The sequence below is a fragment of the Oryzias latipes genome, chromosome 21 (genome assembly GCF_053564925.1).
Source record: "Oryzias latipes strain Hd-rR chromosome 21, Olatipes_Hd-rR_3.1".
NCBI classification, from domain to species: Eukaryota; Metazoa; Chordata; class Actinopteri; order Beloniformes; family Adrianichthyidae; genus Oryzias; species Oryzias latipes.
Genome location: NC_136257.1, coordinates 32,571,759 through 32,589,477, shown reverse-complemented (window position 1 = coordinate 32,589,477; position 17,719 = coordinate 32,571,759). Strand labels below are relative to the sequence as shown.

The 17,719-nt window shown below is 43.2% G+C and overlaps 2 protein-coding genes across 6 annotated transcripts; both read left to right on the top strand.

Moving 5' to 3' along the window:
• The first annotated feature begins 1,709 nt into the window (after positions 1–1,709).
• rmp64 (ribonuclease MRP subunit p64) lies at positions 1,710–5,677 on the top strand. Its single transcript, XM_011473649.4, has 9 exons — positions 1,710–1,868; positions 1,973–2,127; positions 2,201–2,289; positions 2,358–2,486; positions 3,765–3,842; positions 3,926–4,194; positions 4,265–4,314; positions 4,389–4,588; positions 4,663–5,677. The coding sequence occupies exons 1-9, from the start codon at positions 1,784–1,786 to the stop codon at positions 4,973–4,975; spliced, it is 1,368 nt and encodes a 455-aa protein (XP_011471951.1). The 5' UTR covers positions 1,710–1,783; the 3' UTR covers positions 4,976–5,677.
• Positions 5,678–6,620: 943 nt separating this feature from the next.
• On the top strand, positions 6,621–17,249 carry ralba (RAS like proto-oncogene Ba). 5 transcript variants are annotated; one of them, XM_078939214.1, is made up of 7 exons: positions 6,642–6,768; positions 7,907–7,972; positions 8,438–8,514; positions 12,737–12,906; positions 13,207–13,415; positions 13,807–13,984; positions 16,079–17,249. In XM_078939214.1, the coding sequence occupies exons 4-7, from the start codon at positions 12,793–12,795 to the stop codon at positions 16,199–16,201; spliced, it is 624 nt and encodes a 207-aa protein (XP_078795340.1). In that variant the 5' UTR covers positions 6,642–6,768; positions 7,907–7,972; positions 8,438–8,514; positions 12,737–12,792; the 3' UTR covers positions 16,202–17,249. The 5 variants fall into 5 exon arrangements, with proteins under 5 accessions (XP_023816480.1, XP_078795340.1, XP_023816482.1 ...); XM_023960714.2 differs by having other exon boundaries at positions 8,384–8,514; XM_023960713.2 differs by lacking the exon at positions 8,438–8,514.
• The last annotated feature ends 470 nt before the right edge of the window (positions 17,250–17,719 follow it).

The window sequence follows — 17,719 nt, the reverse complement described above, 5'->3', positions numbered from 1 at the left end:
AACATCTGTTACGTACCTTGGTATTCAAATCACTAAAGATATGCAATCCAGATGTTCTACAAATTTCTCTCCAATAATAGATAAAACCAAAAAAACCCTAAACCAATGTCTGCAAAGAGATTTGTCTTTGAAAGGCAGAGTTCTGCTTACAAAAGCAGAAGGAATCTCTCGTTTGACGTATGCAGCTCAATCTCTACAGGTTAATAACACAGTCTGCAATACAATTAATAGAATATTATATAACTTTCTATGGAGAAATAAAACTCACTATATCAGAAAATCTGTTATTTTAAATACCTCTGATAAAGGCGGTTTAAATTGCATTGATTTTACTGCCCTTAACAATACACTCAAGGTAATCTGGATTAAGAAATATCTTAATAATCCCACATCTATCTGGAACTTTATTCCACATTTTGTATTTTCAAAGGTAGGAGGCCTGAACTTCCTGCTGTGCTGTAACTATAGTATTCCAAAAATCCCTTTGAAACTGTCAAATTTTCATCAACAGGTTCTCTTAGCCTGGGCTCTGATCTACAAACACAACTTTTCTCCACAGAGTTGTATTATCTGGAATAACTGTAATATTGTCTATAAAAGGAAAACTCTGTTTTTAAGTAACTGGTTCAATAATGGTATAATTTTCCTCAATCAATTATTCAAAGAACCTGGATTATTATATAACTACTCAGAGTTCACTATGCAGTATAAAATACCAATAACTCCCAAAGAATTTGTAGTAGTGTTTGATGCCGTCCCGTCTGGGCTTTGCATGTTATTCAGGGGTTTCTACAGCGCTCATCCTCTGACTCTTCATCCTCCTGATGTGCTCAAATCTCCTCTGGGGAGTTTCTGCTTCACTTCCGCTAAACAGTTGAACTCAAAAATCAGAGCTTTGTTTCAAGATAATTTAGTTTCTGTTCCATCAGCTATCTTTTATTGGGCTAATTTCACTTCTAACATTGATTGGAAAAAAGTCTGGTCTTTACCACAAAAATACTTCTTAACAAATAAAGTCAAAGAAATCTCTTTTAAACTCCTACACAGATTTTATCCAGCAAAGCATTACTTAACTAAATTTAAGGCTGACATAAACACCAGTTGTACTTTCTGCCAGAAACAACCTGAAACCTGCTCTCATTTATTCTGGTCTTGTGAATTTACATACAGATTTTGGAAAAACATTCACAAATTTATCACCGATTCTATTTTTGCTGACATACAACTTTATTATAAAAACATACTTTTTGGTTTTCATAGCTTTGATGTCAAAGACCGTGATGCTTTCTTTTGTGTAAACATGGTATTATTTATCGCTAAATTTCATATACACAAAAGAAAATTTTCCAATAAAAAACCGGATTTCTTTGTGTTCAAACTGGAACTGCAGCGTTATTTAAACTTAATTTCTGCTTCAAAAAATACAAAAGCTCAAAAAACAATTAGCATCTGTAATTCTTTTGGACTGCTGACATAGATTTACTCTCGCATTTTCTCTTTTCTCTTTTCTCTTTTTTTTTTTGTTTCTTTTTATTTCTTATTCCCTTTTGTGTTTATTATTAATAATTAGTATTTTTTAAAGAATGCAACATGTTTGTTCTGTATTCAGAATTCTATTGTACATTATATGTGCATAATTGTTGTATTTTCTTGTTTTGTATGTTGCAATTGTTCAATAAAAAAAAAAAAAAAGAGATCTGTGTCTTTAAGGAACAGTCAGTGACGTCACACGGTGCTCCGCTCCCATTGGTTGGTTGACTTCCGTACACTGGAGTCCAGCAGCATGGCAGCAGCGCCGTGGAACAGAGTCAACATCCCGTTTCCCGCCGCTGTTTCGTGCGTGCGCGTGCCGTTCACGTCAGCTTCAGGTGTGGATGATGCTCGTCTGCAGGTCACGTGACGGGCGCAGACTCCTGTAGTGTCTGCGTAAACGTGATCATCATCTCGTTGTTTTTCTTCTTTTCCGGAACAGCCTGTAAGGTGAAGTCCGTGTGCGCGGGAAACGAGACGGTGCTGAAGCTCGTCCGCTGTGAGGTTCTGCAGACGGAGGTCCGAGTCCTGTACGAGCTGCTGCACGTGCTCCACAACAGCTTCAGGGCCAACAAGACCCTCCAGGCCCTACGGCAGGTCAGGACTCACTGCGCATGACACTCACTCAGGCCTGAGGGCTTCGCTTGGCTGCAGCTGTCGTCTCCTTCAGGTGGAACAATGTGTGAACAGACTGAAGATGATGAGGCTGGAGGATGCCCTCCAGGAGCTGGCGGACCTGTGTCCAAACAAGGCCCAGAGGTGTGGATCTCCAAACAGTCACATGCCCAACATGTCCAAAGCCTGACGGAGGTCTGGCTGTGTTTCAGAGGCCTGGGCTTGAAGACGGGCGAGTGTTCGGTTCCGAGTCAGCCCACGCTGGAGTGGACCTGCCTGAAGGTCCTGGGAGCTGCTGAGCTCCTGAGCTGCTGCCTGCAGCGTTGCAGCCGAGCCTTCCTGTATCCTTTCAGCAGAGGTTCTGCAGAACAGACGGATTCATCCGTTTGGTTCTGCTCAGGCAGGGGTCTGCACCCTGAGGCTCCGGGGCCACATGCAGCTCTTCTGTCCCTTCACTGGGACTATTGGGGTTTGAAGAAAAATGCAAACAATTTGAGTAAATAAGGGGTTCGTTGTTTAGTCATTTCTGCTTCCACTTCTGCAGGAGGATCTTTTATTTTGAAAGGACCGTGTGTCATGTAGAGACAAATAGAAAACTGTTTTGGAAATATTTAAAAGCTACATTTTATAATTGAATGCACTTATCAAATGTGGCAAAAGCACTCATAGGTTTGTAAGAAACTGGACCAAACAAATTGTTCCCAAGACTAAGGTGAAAATGTCTTTCTCACCAGAGGAACAAACATCATCTCGAGCAGTTGAAGCTTAAAATGAGTCATCTTTCATACATTTTAACAATATTTCAGTGAATAAACAGGTGTCTTCTATGTTAGTTGGGCGTAGGCCATCAATAACTCGCCGCCATCGTCTCCTGACCTGGACAATCCTTTCCAGGTTCCTTCTTCACGTTGGTCTTGGTCTTCCTCGTTTTCCTCTTCCTCTGTAGGGATTCCAGGCTTGACGGCTGATGCCTTCTGGGCTCTTCTTCTCCTGGTTTGTTCTCTTTCTTCGTCGTTGGTGGATCTTAAGGATTCTTCTTAGACAGGAGCTGACGAACGTCTGGCATCTCTCGACGGTGGTTGTTGTTGTCCGTGTTCCAGCTCTGTACTTCAGGACAGACTGGATGTTTTTAGTTTAACCGTTGAATGTTGGTGATGATTGGAGCTGCGGATGTCCTTAAGGGTCGGTGTTGGTGGCCTCGCCCTTCCAGTGTGTTTTTTTTTTTTTTTACCTCAGTGCGTGTTCCCTCCTTGTTTTGTTTTTTTCACCACACCGCCAAGACCCGTGATGGTAGATGGCGTATACTTGTTTATACTTATTACCATGGTCTCCACCTCTCCCAGCTTCCCCCAGCTCTCTGCTGGTAGAGCTCAGGATCTTGGTCTTCTAGGGGTGAATATAGAAATCAACTTTTGTTCTTCCTCTGATGTTGGCCATGCGAGAGTAGATGAAGGTCGTCTAGCTGTGACCAGAAGGTCGTCCGGATTCTTCTGTCTGTACATGTTAGGATCTTCTTGTTTCTTTTGTTGCCATTTCCTTTTTCCGACTCGGTTCCTCTTTGGTTCCCATGTTTCCTTCCATTTTACCGTTTCTTTTCCCTCAACGGACATTTGGTTCAGACTTTCTAGGCAGCAGCTCAGATGTGAGGAGTTCATCGTACTGAACGTGGTGATCACCAGCATGCTGAGTCGTCTCTGGTAGCAGCCCCGCACGTCTCCAAACTCCACTTCTGTTGGGCTCCTCAGCAGTTGAGATGATTCCCGCCTTTGTCCTCTCGCAGGGTGATTTTCCGGGGAATGCTGTCTGGGCTGTCTGCTCTGTACCCGCCGCTCCTGGAGCTCCTCGGGGACGTGTCCCGAGCCCGGCCCATGCCCTACTTGGCGCAAAACTCCCTGCCGGCTGATTTGCCTGCGACTCCGGGTCCGTCTCGTTCAGTTCTGCCTAGGAAGCATCCGACTGTTGGTGCTGCACAGCAGACGAGGGGGCGGCAGAGCGGGAAGAAAGCATCGTGGAGACGGAGGGAAGACCTGGGTGTTGCTGTGGAGAGAGGTGGGCCCTTCTCATCTCGCATGGTCTGTTGATTATGAAACACTATTTAACCTCTGATATTTTCTTCCAGATCTCGAGAATCACACGGATATCAAGCCCTGTTTTAATATTTTCAGGAAGGTTTGTGAACAGTTTGTACATGTTTACTGTCAACAGCTGACGGATCTACGATGATGTCATCGTTTGTGCTTCAGGCCAAACCTTTGCAAGAAGAAAAGGAGCTAACCTTCAGGAAGCAACTGAGAGAAGCAAGAAGCTTTGCATGTCTGTCGGCGCATCTCCAGGACATGATTGTGTGGTTCAAATCCCACCGGATGCAGAGGGAAAAACGCCTCCTGACGTTCCTACATCTGAAGTGCCTTAAGATGAAATGCCTGGAGGCAGCAGGACACGAGTAAGAGATCTGCAGAGCAAACTGTGCAAGGGGATGAACTGAGCATGCTCACATTTATCGTCCCCCATTTTCAGCGTCCACAGGAAGTTGCGTTTCCTCAGACAGGAAGTTAGCTGGGCTTCATCTCCACCTGGATCGGCGAGGAAGCGTCTTCATTTCTGTGCTGTAATCAGGAGACGCAGAAGCGCCAGAAGCCTCCTCGGGTCGCGCAGAGGAAGGCGTCTGCCAGGAGGAGGAGGCAGGAGAAAAGCGCCGACGGTGAAGCCGAGAAAGACGGCGGTGACAGAACTGAACCGAGACGAGCAGCAGAGCAGACCGGAGCTGGCGCTTCAGACCACTGGCTCTCATGATGACATCGATGCTATATTTGCCTCTGTAGGTCTGTGAGACTTCAGTTTATGAGAGAAAACATGAAATCAAGCGAGTGCAAACGCCGTCATGATGATGGGAAATGCGGCTCCCAGCACAGAACTGTCATTGTTGGTAAACGAAAGAGCCTCCAGCCAAAGAGGGGGAGTGATGCAGGTCAGTGTAAGTGTGCCTTCTGTGTGACATCCAACTGACTAAAGAAAAATAACTTTATTGTCATTGGACAACAACCTTTAGCAGCAACTCCCTTCTGCAAAAACACTGCAAGAACGTCAAACGGTTTCTGTGACTTTCAGGACAGAAAATGAGATCTGACCTTGACGTAACAAACCCAAATGGAACATGACGTTTAGAAGAAAATCCCCTCCTGGTGAAAATTCTCTCACATGATGTAGTTTGATTTACAGCCAGAGTTTACAAAAAGAGGTCATTTTGTGATGTTCTGGCACCACCTGGTGGAGAAGACGGTTATTGCACCTTCAAAATCATTGACCTGAACCACTTCACCAGACCCAAACAGCTTTGGTTGTTAAGTGTATTGTTTGACCTTATCAGTTGTGATTTACGTTAGTGCTGTCATACACAGCACTAACGTTTTGTTTTAAAGGATTAATTACTGATTACCTGTTTGTAATCTGACCTAATAACTGCTGAGGTATTTTTATTTACATTTGTGACATTGTGGTGCAGTAAAAGATCCAAATAGTTTAAAAAGTGACAGTGGACAGTAAACTACATTTGATTTACGAAAAACAAAAATAAAAAGGTATTTGCAAGTCCTTTTTTTTATTTATTTATTATTTTTGAGCACAATACAAAACAACACCAGAACATTTACATAAAATTCCCAAAATATGGTGGATACAAGAAAGCATAACGCAATTTGAGAGGAAGCAAAAAAGAAAATTCTTATCAGTATGCATACATAAACCTATCCATATTCATAATCATAGAGAAATTAGGGAAAAGTATAACATAAGAAAACAACAATTTCAGAGTTGGATAGTGTTACAAAATGCAGGGGAATACAACAGATAAATAAATTGTCTCAGATACTGGGAATATCACGCAAGGTGTCATAAACTGTTATGGCTTTAGGTGAATCGATTAACGTTATGGATTGTAAGTATAAATTGACCTCATTGGTAAAGAAAGTAAAGCTGGGATGACATTTCTGTAACCTATTTTTGTGTATAAAAAACTTGGCTAAGCATAACGCAGTGTTGATACATACATTATTTACATTGTTGTGTAGTGACAGGCCAAAGATTGTTACTTCTTTCGAAAAGAAGTCCATGATGAATGGGAATTTATTTTTTAACCATTTGCAAACATCCAACCAGAACACTTGTACAACACCACACAGGAAAAATGTGTGGTCGATGTCTTCAACAGCAGTTTGGCAGAAGGAACAGCTGTTGTCATCAATGTTGAAACGTAATCTAAGTAATTCTTTGGAGGGATAAATATCATTCATAATTTTGAAGTGTGTTTCTTTAACTTTTGGGGAAATATGAAGTTTCATGAAAGCGGTTCTTTATTTAGTAACATTTTGTTCAAATTTCTGCAGTATATTGTTTTTGTTCTGTCGTCCAGGAAAAAAACCTTTCAGGTATTTGCAAGTCCAGTTATTTTTCCTCCAACGGAAATCTGTCCTGACGTCACTTCCTGCCGTTCGGTCTGAATTGACTTCCGGAAGGCGGGGACTGCTGCTGGCAGCAGTTTTGTAGCTCCGATGCTTCTGTCAGTCACAGGGAAGCAGCCGGGAGGAGAGCATCTTCTGAAGGCTGAAAGTACAACGTGTTTTTTCGGTAAGACATGTTCAAACGGATTGGAAGAGGTGAAGCAGCTTTGTGTTTCTGGGTTTATGGACATGTAAAGAAAGAAGCGTCGCGTGATGTTAAAGGGGAGGGAAGGTGGCTGACAGAGAGATGACCGCCCCAGAGAGACAGACAGAGCCGTAACTACTCAGGTTTTTATGTGTTCATTGCTATTTGTTCTCATCTGTCTGTTGGTTTCAAATAAATTAGTTTAAAGTTCGGTTATCCATCAGTTTTGTGGTTTTGAGCGGACTGGCTCAGTCGTTCCCGTTAGTTCCCTGGCTGCGCGGCCGTTGCTAGGCAATAACGGGTTTAAGTCCGGGTCTACCGCTAGCTTTACTGCTGTCGTTCCGCTTCTGTCTGTTAATGTTTACGGGAGTTCTGGATAATATTCTCTGACCGAACAGCTTATGATATTCAGATGGGAGGACATGCCATCATGTTGCCGTTTGAATGTCAAAACTAAAACCTATTTCTGGTCAGATAACAAGCCAATACTAGTCTATAAAAAACACCGACCGGCAGGTGTTTTCTAGATCCACCACCTTTCATGCATTTGATTATTAGCAGACTTGAAAATCAGATGCAAATAAAAGTTGCTGAATCTATTTTCTGTGCGAATACATAAAAGTGAGCTGTATGTTTGCAGATGACAGTGTTGTGTGTCAGACTGAAGGACTCTGTTGGCAAAGCAAAACACACCTTTCCCAGTCTGAGGAACACTCCCATCAATAGGAATCCCTTAAAATGTATTTTAAATGTTCCAGCAGGGATATGAACTGCCAGTGTTCAATTGCACACGGACGCCCCCGTGCCCCCCTCCCCTTCGTCATAAACGACTCCTTCAGACAATGCTGATCCCAGCACATTCCCAGCAGAGTCAGGAAAACCAGGACCTTACTCAGCTTTTTTCCAGTCCCTTTGCAAAACCTTAAAGATACTTTGAACTGTTTTTGACACATGCCCATCACAGAAGACTATACTTTAGTGTAACTAACTTTTTTCAATTAGAAAAACAACTAATGCAAAACACTTTGCATGTAGATCATCTCAATTAGCAAGTAGTTTCAAAGGCTCATGTTGCATTTGGTCATATTTCTAATCATCTTGTTTTATTTCCAATCGTCAGATGTAACCAGATTGTAAAAAGATAAGAATCATTTTTTCTGGATCCACTCTGCAGTCCTCGCCACAGGTCAGCAATAATGTGTTTTATTGTGTTAATTTAACTTTTCAAAGCTTTTCGATTTTTATCGCCTTCATCTCTTTTGCTTGATTTTAAGCTTTTTGTATAAAACGTAATCATCTTTAATTTTTTTTTTTGAAGAAGCTCTAAATCATTGAAAAAAAAGTATTTAGTGTGTATTTGTGTTTCTAAAGAATCATCTGGCAAGAAGTTTTGTCGTGGATAAAGAAAACTTATTACACATAAGCAGAAAAATTATATAATCCAGTTTTTCAAATCTAATTTTAAATATTTTTACTGCAAGAATGAGAATGTTAAAAGTCGTTTTCAGGTCTTTACTTCTCAGACATCAGTTGGAAATATCTAGTCCAGCTGAGAAACGTTGAAACTTTGAGCCATAACATCTTCATCTTCCCACAGTTCCTCACTCCTTCTACCCTTTTACTGACATGTTCACACACCGGCTCTCTGAAGATGCTGTTTGGTGCTCCAGTCAAGGACAGCGTTGAAAACACTGATGTTTCTCACGCACTGATGGCAAAAACGGAAAGGTTAGCTTTCACGAAACAACCCGCTATCCTAGTATTTTATAAATAGACACCAGTGTTTAGCTGTAAACACAGAAGTTGACCTTCAGCCCTCTCAGGTCTTTCAGGCCCAAATAGAAAATGTTTCCTCTGGAGCGTTGTTCGCGTTTGCTGACTGGTTAACTGAAGGCATTGCAGGACCTAGGCTCTGTCCCAATTCCCACCCTAACCCCTAACTGCTAAAAAACTTTATAGTGCAGCAGAATCTAGTGCCGTGAATTTTAAAAGCAATTCGGACACCATGCTCACTACTTTTCTTTTTTTTTTAAACGGCGGATATGACGTCATCAAATTCACATTGTTAAAATTGTATTAATATGAGCAATTTATCAATCCACTGTTTTCTGAAGATAAAAATGGTTTATTAAAAAAATACATTTAACTACATTTTTGGGCGTAAATTGTTCCAACGCAATGGATTGTGGTCTATATTCGCCAATCTAGTGAGCATTGATGCACACTAGTTTTTCGCAGAGACTTCTGGGAAATTTTTAGGGCATTTTGGAATCGCATTCGGACAGCACCACAAAATGTCGACGGCACTATACAGGGCACTATGTAGGGAGTAGTGAAGGAATTCGGACACAACCCTGATAAAGAAGGAATGCAGCTTCTGTCCTGTCAGTTAGTGAACGGAGCGATTCTCCTAGCAGAAGTCAAAAGGTTTGTGTCCAACCCGATGCTGAAACGCGAGCGCCTCCCTGCTTGTTCTGGATCCTTGATTGCTGAGGCAGATGTGTTTGGACACCACGGTCCTGTTCGGCTTCAGAGGGAGAGCCAGCTGTCTGATGTGAACGCAGAAGCCATTTCTGCACACATTCTGAATCCTGACCCCCCCCCACACCAAACACATCTGATGCTGAAGTTGAGGGATTTGAACAAACGGGGTTTAGGTCTCATTGCCCAGTTTAGTCAAAGGCGTCTCTGTGTGCTGCTGCTGCCGGGGCTTGTTAGTATTCGTCGTGCGATGCTTTTTGAAAATGTTTTCTTTGCTGCTGCGTGGCGTCCTCTTAAGAATAGTAAATCGTTTCCTGATCTCCATAGGCTGTGGCTGTTGTAGATGCTGGATCCCAAAGACCAAACACATTTCTGCTCGGCCCCGGGAGGGATTTGCTGTTAAATTATGTATTGTTTGTTGTGTTGCGATAAACAAACCGCAGAGAGTCTCATATCCCAGTCTTGTGCCACAGAAGTCTTAGTTTTAAATTTACCGCATGGCTGAGTTGATTCAACCACGTTTGTGGTTTATTGTTTAAGCCACACTCAGCAGAAGGATGCATTCTTTCTTCTTCACACGTTCAGAGAAACAATATTGTTGGATGGAAAGTGAATAGGACTGTTCTGATGTGCAGCTGGGAATTTTCCAAATCCCCTCAGCCTTACCTTGAACTTGAAAAAGGAAACTGGAAGATGTGTGCCTCTGTGGTATGACTGCAAATGTCTGCTGCTTTAAAAACATACACTTGCATGTTGGTGGTCACGGACACCCTCTTGCTGTTTGTGAGGATCCTTCAGCCCAACTCGCAATGTTCAGGAAAAGCAACAGGTCTCTGTCAACGTGAAGAGTCCAAAAAAGTGCAGGCAGAAGTTCTGCTATTCATTTGATCCGTTGGGGTTCACTATAGATGTGTTGGGATATACCCTGCAAATGTTGGTCTGTATACAGGTTGTGGTGTGAAGACGTAGTTACTCTGCCCAGAAATGTCAACAATAGTTTTTGCAATAACTAGAGTTGGTGCTCTGCTGCATTTAATCCCTAAAGAAATGTTACATGAGGACGTCTGAGTTCAGAACCACCAATGAAAGCCAGTCTGAAGACATTCCTGTCAACGGCTTAGCAGCCAAAGTGGTCTGATGGACCCCTCCCTTCCTAGAAAGACCAAGCGGAGTTCGGCCTCATATGTGGGACATGCGGTAATATTCATTCCTCGTTTTTGGTGCAATGCAATCCGGGTCGCCATTATCTTTACAGGACGTGTCCTGCTGTGTCTGAATTTGTTTTGAACTATTTCTCTCTTGTTGTTCATGAATTCATCTTCCTCTGTAGTATTTGTCATTGCTCAGGTTTGGGGAAGTAGGCTATATGTGAATTATTGAAACGGTGACACACAAAAGTCGGGTTTCCCCCCATCAGCTGCGTAGCTGTGTGTGTGTGTTTGCGGGGGTGTCCTTTTGCCAGCGCGGTGGCGCTCAACAATGACAGGAAGAGCCCGCACTTCCTGTTTAGAGAGAGTGGACCCATGATGCCAGCAGCTCTTTTAAACATTCGGAGGAGCTCTTGTTGATGGAAAAACTGGAATCATTTTCACACCAGGGTTTCCAAAAAGCCCAAAATCCAACAAATGTTGGGCAGGTTTTCAAAATGCGAATAAAAAGGAAAACGGAAAGAATGAAAAATCCAGAGCCTGTCTTTTATTCACAGGAGAACAGAAATAACTTCTGCTTATGAGTAAAAATGATAGAAAAGACAGAACAGAGCGGCGTCTGTTCAAACCAGGAAGATGACCATCAAACGTGTTCATGAGGAGATTTTATGCCAAAGTGGGAAACAGCATTTTTATAGTCAGCTTGCCCTGAAATTTGGAGCTCATGCTAAAAAGTGTTCTGTTTTACTGAGTGATGATGTCACAGAATGGTTTCATTTCTGCTTTACTTGTCAGGTCTTTTAGAATAACAATCGCATGGGGCAGCTGTGTCAAATCAAAGGAAAGCCTTTGCAAAGAACCAGCTATGCATCATTCGACGATCTTTACCCACTGATGTAATAGAAATGAAGTGAGGTCATCTAGAAATGCCATTCTTTTAGACCACTTTCAAATATTTTATTGTTTTCCTGTTTCTCTTTATTTCTCTCTTTATTCTAGTATTTTCCGCCATTTTTTGCCGCTATTTCAACCATTAAAATATTAAAATATTCCAGGATTTCTGCCTCAAATACATTGGGAATCCTTGGTGCAAAGGTTCGGTGGTTCGATACCCAGCACTGGCATTTTTCACAAAAATATCTTTTTTTGTTTTTGTGCTGTTTTGACTTTATTTATGGTCAACTTTGATCATTTCTTTATTTAATTATTATTATTTTTAATTTTTTTGTCTATTATTCCCCTTTAAGTTTCATTTCCTTCAGCAGTACAGCATTCAACCCTGCATTTTCTTCTGGAAATGCAGCTCCTTGTAGTTTCACAGAAAGTCCCATGAAGCATACTGCAGGTGTGAGCCTCAAAGCATGCGGTGTCTGCCTCACACCCACTGGCTCCGTCCAGGCCCCAAGGCATGATGGTCTACCTAGGATCATGAGCTCTTCTGAAGACATGGACACCACCCAAAGGCATCTTTTTATTTTCACACCAGGACTTGTCTGTCCTCCTCAAATCAAATATTACTCTTTATGCTGCATTTATGCCTTTTGTAACGCAACATCACGATGGGTGGATCACCATTTCAGAGGGGTCAGAAATGTACCTTCTCCATGGTACATTGCATCCACTTCTCCATGTTCAGGCAGAAACCAGCAGGCAGTCTGAGTGTTTATAAGAGAAACCTCCAACGTTGACGCTCTGTTCTCGTTTGCTCCATCTTGCCCCGTGGCTTTTTGGCAGGAGGATGATTTGTTTTGACGGCTGTTGGACACTCTTGAATTCTTGTCCATTCCCACGAGGAAAGGGTTAAGATGGTCGGGTCAACTGAAGTGGAACAAGTTTAACAATTCGTTCAAAGTTGGATCTTCAGAGAGAAACTGCTTTACGAGATCCTGAAGTCAGTCAAAAAGCAATCGACTGTGAGCTTCCATCTTCTGAGGGCAGAGCTGTTGGGAAGCAGACAGACCGCCACGCGAGTCTCTCTTCCTTTTAACCTGTTTAGTGTATGATCCCTGTTTAACACCTTTGTAAATCCTGCCTTGCTGTCGGGAACGATGGCTTCATTACTTCTGATCAGTTGCGATGACCTTTTGATAGTGAACTTAAAGTTTCTGGAATGGCGAGTAGGCAATTTGGCACTTTAATGGGATGGTGGGGGGGTTATGATCTGAGATTTGTTGGAGTGCAGCCTAGAGCCTTGGCACGGTTGGTTACGGTCACAGAGAGCGCTGCTAAGTAACAACCGCCATCTGTCCCTGCACTCGTGTTTCCTCCTTATGGAGGTTATTTACTGGAGATGGTGACGCTTCCTCTTTTGTCATTCGCAGGTCGTCTCTGATGGTGTGCACGTGTCGGCGTGTAAAACAGACAGCAGCATCGCACCATGGCAGCCAATAAAGGGAAAAGCCAGAGCTCTCTGGCTCTGCACAAGGTGATAATGGTGGGAAGTGGAGGTGTGGGGAAGTCTGCCCTCACCCTGCAGTTCATGTACGATGAGGTGAGTCCATCCTGTTTTACATCCTTCTTCCAAAACTCAGTAGAGCGGTGCTTTCTAAAACAGAGGGGGAAGTTCCTTTATTATTAATAACTATAATATGATTATTTATTTATTATGATTATTATTTATTTATTTATTATGATTTATTTTGATTATTTATTTATTTAAAAATACCTGTTCAGGAAATGGATTGAATAGATTTCTTTTCCTTTTTTCCATCCAACGTCTCGTCCAGAACATCACATCATTTACAGGAAACAAGGGATACAAATAACAAATGTGAAATCTTTCCATTTGCAGTTTGTGGAAGACTACGAGCCCACCAAAGCGGACAGCTACAGGAAAAAGGTGGTCCTGGACGGAGACGAAGTCCAGATCGACATCCTGGACACAGCGGGCCAGGAGGACTATGCCGCCATACGGGACAATTACTTCCGCAGTGGGGAGGGGTTCTTGTTGGTGTTCTCGATCACAGAACAAGAGTCCTTCACAGCCACCGATGAGTTCAGGTACGGCGGCTCCACCTCCTGCAGCTGCTAAAAGATGACTTTTTAAATGTTGCAGAAAATAAATCATTTATGGAAATGAAGATCCAAGAGGTTTCTTATCGAGAAGCAGTATGGATAAGAGGAGCAGTGTTGATACAATCTTTAACCCATCTCTAGTGATGATAGCATTACGGGAATCATCTCCACCTGTCAAACGGTGCACTCTTAACTCTTGGGACACTGGGAATCTAGAAGCTCTTATTCATCCCTTCCTGAGCTGTAAATTGGAATTGTGGGTTCAGCAGCCTAAATGAAACCATGTTTGACAGCAGCTCTGCCGGTTTTCAGGATTCCTGTTGCATCTGTGGTGTGAAAATGCCCGAGAATCAGACGATACGCTCTGTGTTGGCAGGGAGCAGATCCTGCGGGTGAAGGCGGACGAGGACAAAATTCCTCTGCTGCTGGTGGGGAACAAGTCTGACTTGGAGGAACGCAGACATGTGTCTGTGGAGGAGGCGCGTCGGAAGGCAGAGGAGTGGGGAGCCCAGTACGTGGAGACGTCTGCCAAAACCCGAGCCAATGTTGACAAGGTACGGCCACGCACACTCCACCGTGTTCAGAACGGCGCAAAGGTGTCCTGCTTTAGAACCAGCCCCCCAAACTTTAGGACAAAGAAATACATATCTATGATAAAACTACCCTCGAGTCTTTGCAAACCCTTCTGGAGGGATTCTTTCTACAAAGCGTGTTCTTTGACCTGTGTAATCTAAAGGTACGGGTCATTAATGTCCTGCAAAAAGGAAAACCGCAAAGTGAGCTTGTGAATGAGCTGCAGATAGAAAGAATATCCTCCCACTTTACATTAGGAATGCACAATCATATTAACATGGGCAGATATTTATATAATCTGTTTTTTTTTATACACTGACTGTTAGTTTTACATCAGCGGACCTGCAACAAATTCAAAATTCAGCTTGTCGGCCTGGTGGAAGTCCCTTAAAGTCTTGGAAAGACATTTTCTCTGTACAGATTCAGTTACACTATAGAGCTGTTTAGCACCTTGGTATTTCCTGTGGGTCACCTGCATGAGCCGTACAGATGTGCCCAGTTTTGATCCTGCAGACAGTCCATTTCCACCAGTTGGAACAAAGCTTTAGATCGGGGGTGGGCAAACATTTCCACTCGGGGGTCACAAAGGGGTCTAATATCCGATAGAAGGGTCGAACCAGGAGAAAGGCGTGGAGTGTTTTGGTAATCCACCTTATTAGAGAAAGAGGAAAAAACATGAAATGTGGCTGAAAACATTTGGATTGAAACTTAAAAACAATTTTTTGTTTTTGTTTTTAATAATTAATCAATTGAAAACAAAACATTTTTTAAGGTTTTATTTCAAAACTGTGGCCTTTGTTCTCATTTTAGAGCCAGTTGATGAACTTCGTGTGAGAAACGCTGCGTTCATGTGCTGTTTGAATGATTGGAAGAATGAACAACAGCAAATCTTCCAACACCACATGGATGCTAGAGCGGGGGCCCCAAACGTTTTCTTGTGAGGGCCGCAGAACTGTTTTCTTCCTTGATGCGTCTGATTTCAAACTTTTACTGTGAAGCTCTTTGGTACCCTGAAGGAGTTGGAAAGTCGTCTATGAAGACAGTTTCATTCATAATCCTTTCAATACAGCAAAAAAAACCACTTTATAATATAAAATAAAAAACGTGGTTTTCAAAGAATAAAAGTTAGGCAAAATGATACTATTATGTCTTCTGTTCAGGCCGTGCCAAACATGGAGGCGGGCCGGAGCCGGTCCAAAGGCCGTAGCTTGCCCACCCCTTCTTTAGATGGGGTGGATATAGATAATAAACCAGAATGAACCTTATATTTATAATAACAGCTTCCCCAGGGCAGCTGTGGCTACATCAGTAGCTTGACACACTGTAAGCGCTTCAAGTGTTTGGAAAAGCGCCGATAAATCCAATCCACTATTATTATTATTATTAATAATGAATAATAAAAACTCTGCTTTCCTCTACCATCTGCAAAATTGTTGGTCATGTTCATCAAGAATGACCAACAGTAGAACCAGAGGCCTTTGACGTTCAAGGCCGCTTTCGATGACATCAGCTGCTGCTTGGAGGCTGCAGAGCATTCATCGTCTGGTCTCTGCTCCCGCCCCGTCCTTGGCCGTGGACCTCGTCTCGCGCCCCCAACTCCATCTGGATGAAGCCCATCTGCTGGACTATTCAAACATGTAGTTGTAGTGTTAGATAAGTTAATTCTTCTCTAAGAGTTCTGGTCCATCGCCTGACTGTCTTGGGGGAGGATCCCTCCGTCATGTGGACATCCCTGAGGTTTTCTTTTTTTCTTTTGAGTTTTTCTAAGGGCAGGGATAGTCTTAGTCTGTTTCATTTAGTTGAGCAATTACCTATTGAATTCTATGACTTCGTGTTCATTATTTCATGGTTATTATATAGTACGAAGAACTTATAATACTAGGCTTTATAAATAAAATTGTAATTGTTATTTGTAGTTTTAACTCATTCATGTCCTTTTGTGGTTTGTTGTGCTACAGAAGGAGACCAATCATTTTTCTCTGTGAGACACTGAAACCCAGAAACATGGATGAAAGCCCTCCACTGCCTCTGCAGGTTTGACACGGCTCTGAACTTCAGTTTTTGTTTGTCTGCAGGTGTTCTTTGACCTGATGCGAGAGGTACGAGGCAAGAAAATGTCCAAAAACAATCAGACCAACGGAAACGGGAAGAACAACAAGAGAAAGAGGCGTTTTCCAGCTCTGTGCTGTTTACTGTAAACACACGATGGGCGGGACGGATCCACCATCAAACTGTGACGCTGGAAACTGGAGCACATGTCAGACTGCAGCCTGAAATGACTAGCATTCGGCTTTCCATGAAACACTCATGTTAAAAATGATCGTCTAGAAAAACATCACTTTAACCTGTTGCCATTTTAAAGGGCCTGTTGGGAGACGGACCGTGACTGCAGTGCCTGAAGGCTCACACTGACAGACCAAAACCGCCGCTCTACGCTTTCCTCTGACCTGCTGTGCTTGTTCAGTAAACACAGCCCTTCGTTTCCTTTTTCATCCTAACTCCCAATCCATCCGGTTTTCATTCGGGAGCCTCGTCACCAATCTGCTGCTCCTTCATGTTAAGAGTCATGTGACCTTCTTCAGCTGTTGAGCTTTCATTTCAACCCTTACGTGTCCATTCTTTGCCATGGCATCCATTCTGTGCAGTCAGACAGATTTTGCTGGGACCAGGTTGTTCATGGAAGCGCAGCTGAAAGCTGTGAGGACCAATATTTGGGCACTGAGACTTAAATTCCCTGTGGATGAAGCTCCCAGTGGATCTCTGGGCCCTGATGTGACGTCTGGAACTGAAGGCGAGCTGACGCTCGTGGTCAACTGTGGCGATCGCTCCGGTCATCTCATCTGCTCGCGCTCTGCGCTGCAACAGCTGCCGACAATCGCACCGGCCACCCTAGCCCTGCCTCACGGCCAATGACTTCTCATATACAACTCTTCCTTTTCTTAAATGAAGTGCACTACAGGCCCAGAGGAGGGGCTTCACTGGAGATTCTAAAGCAGATCCTGTGCCAGTTCTACTGCAAGTCCTGGTCTGGGGATTTGCAGTGTGAACATTTTATTCAGTGTTTGTTTTTCAGGAATGTGAGTCGAGCAAAGCTTTGCTTCATAACTGTGGGAGTGAGAGGGAATCCGACGTTTGCACCACTGCCATACCTTTATGTCTTGTCCAGTTTGATCACCTTTTACTGTGAAATGCTCCTGTGTCTGAGCAGCTCAAGTGCTGCCAAATAAAAATGCCTTTACTTTGTAATCACTGCTTATTATTTAGGGTCCTAAATGCTAAAAATCCTCCTCACCTCCTGTCTCAACGCTCCAATTGTCCCTCTGCTGGTGAATGTAGGAAATGACAGCGTCATTGTTTCTGTCCAGGAAGCTGTGGTGTGAAATGTCACCATTTCGTTTCCTGGTTCCTTTGGGCCAATCTGTGACCCAGTTCAGCCGGCCCAGCTGCGGTGCAGCGCTGATTCCTCCTCTGCCAGCAGGAAGAGCACCACCAGCCCCTTCCTCGTGATATCCTACCTCCACTCGTATTAACCTCCCAACCTTCAGTTACACATCAGCACTGTAACATTATCCTTAAGATGAGGCCCCAACCGGGGCTCTCACAGTGGAACCCCTGGGGTGGTTGCATCAGAGAAAGTCATTTCACACGGTGGAGGCAGGGTCGACTTCATCGCCAGGCGAAGAACTCGCCGTACATCACTTTTAAAAGTGCTTTTC